Source organism: Cyprinodon variegatus, unplaced genomic scaffold, assembly GCF_000732505.1.
Source record: "Cyprinodon variegatus isolate N-32 unplaced genomic scaffold, C_variegatus-1.0 Scaffold2214, whole genome shotgun sequence".
In the NCBI taxonomy this organism is placed as follows: domain Eukaryota; kingdom Metazoa; phylum Chordata; class Actinopteri; order Cyprinodontiformes; family Cyprinodontidae; genus Cyprinodon; species Cyprinodon variegatus.
Window position 1 is genome coordinate 20,093 of NW_015152667.1, and position 2,084 is coordinate 22,176.

At 35.8% G+C, this 2,084-nt stretch overlaps 1 protein-coding gene across 1 annotated transcript in view; it reads left to right on the plus strand.

Moving 5' to 3' along the window:
• Positions 1-1,606: 1,606 nt before the first annotated feature.
• Positions 1,607-2,084, plus strand: part of LOC107080682 — a 7,461-nt gene continuing 6,983 nt past the window's right edge. The window contains exon 1 of the mRNA XM_015368891.1: positions 1,607-1,653. Within this exon, the coding sequence (XP_015224377.1) occupies positions 1,616-1,653 (38 nt within the window). The 5' untranslated portion in view covers positions 1,607-1,615. The remainder of the gene's footprint in view (positions 1,654-2,084) is intronic.

Here is a 2,084-nt window from a genome sequence, read left to right on the forward strand (position 1 = left end):
GCTTCAACAGGTCTCCGGAGTCTTATCTGGGTCCTGATTAAAGGTCTGCTTAAACTCAGATAGAAACTCTTCAAAGGTGCAACCATAATCAGGAGTAGCAGAAAATCTCACCTCTGCCCAGTCCAAAGCTTGGTCTGTCAGATGGGAGATTATATAAGAACTCTTGGAAGAAAGCAAAAAAACTTACTGGGAGCATGGTTGAACTGGATTATACAGTACATGAGGAAACCCCGGCACTTCTTGGGGTCCCCATCGAACCTGGGTGGACTGGGCAGCTGGCACTCAGAAAAAGAGGAAAAAAACAGGGGTTTGAGTTGCTTGAGGCGGGGCAACCTCGCCGGCCGGGCCGGGAGCCTGGAGACAAGTGAAACAAATAACTTCAGTTAAATTAAACACTCGTCTGTTTAACTTGGTCTGCTGGTTGACCTCAACGAGGGTTTTGGAGGGTGGACAAGCAGACTTGCGTTGGGTCCAGAGGAGCAATGAAACGGACTGTCACCGGGTTTCCTGAAGTGGGCTTGAACAGATCTGGTGGAGGCTTCCTCTTGCTCAGTGAGACTCAAATAATTCCTTCCAAGGGGGGTAGAAAGACCATGGACTATTGAAACATCTGTGATATTTACTTCACTGTATCAAATCTCTTCTGAGATCAAATAATCATTAAATATGTTTCTCATATTTCCCTTGAAAACAGGAAAAAAGAAGAACTGAGGTCAGTAAAACAAAAGTAATGTCACAATCTGAAAGAAAACATTACAGTTATTATAACAATTGAATATCATTATCATTACCACTTATTTTAACCTAACTGAGTCTCAATTCACTCATTAGTTTCTGAGATTGGACTCCAAATTTGCCGTAGTAAAGGCTATTTTTAATGTATTTTCCACAAAATTGCGTCTCTTGAAAAACACTTCCATCAAGTGAAGTTTTTTTTTCATAGTTGATTTTCATGTGACCAAATCACATGGATATGATCTGAAATGTTGAGGAGGATGTGGGGTACTTCCTATAATCCCAGGGTCCAAGGATCCAGTTTTAATTTCATAGACACACTGCTAAGTTGGACCTTTGTCAGACAGAATTCCTGGTAAATTTATGGTATATAATATAAAAGTTATTTTACCCAGATTTTGTTGGGGCTGGGTTGCAATATATATGCACAGTGATGATTTCCTAATATGTATTCTTCATTGTTCAGGTCTGACCTTAAACAGAGCGAAGATGAACTAGAATCACTTAATAAGAGGTATTGTTCACACAACAAGATCATTTACTGTCTGATTATTGTTCAAACTTTTTCAATTCTTATTTTCTAAATTGATTAATTCTTTCTAATTTTTGATAGAAATATGTATTCTTCATTGTTCAGGTCTGAGCTTAAACAGAAAGAAGATGAACTAGAATCACTTAATAAAAGGTATTGTTCACACAGCAAGATCATTTACTGTCTGATGATTGTTCAAACTTTTTCAATTCTTATTTGAATAAATTGATTAATTCTTTCTAATTTGTGCCAGAAAACTAGAGAACGGCACTACATGCCATAATGTTCCTGCAATATTTGTCTTATGGGAAGTTTTTATTTGTTGTATTTTGCAGCAGATTGACCCAGATGAAAACATCCCATGAAAAGGAGCTGGAGGAGATGAGGTTCGTGTTGTTGTGCATCTGTGTTTTACATGAGACAATTATTCTATTTATTTATATTCATGTAATACATACATACATACATTAACTGAATTTATTTATTAATTGACTTCTATCTTTAGTTCTACACATCCTTATAAATGATGACAAATAATGTCATGTGTGAAAATGCCTGAGCAGTGTACAAATACGCAGGAACACTGCTTAGAGGGATTATTATTAATGAGTAATTACTTTAAACATAATTCCAGTTCCCTAAGTTTGCTATGGATTTCTGTTAAAATAATTATTAATCATTTGTTTCTTTAAAAAATGTTTAAATGTTTCATTTATCCTCTACATGCCTGCTTTAGAACAAAAAGGAAAATAATTAAATTAGCCAATCAAATGTAATGCTACCAAACTGGAATATAACATGAAAGTTTCAACTTTTT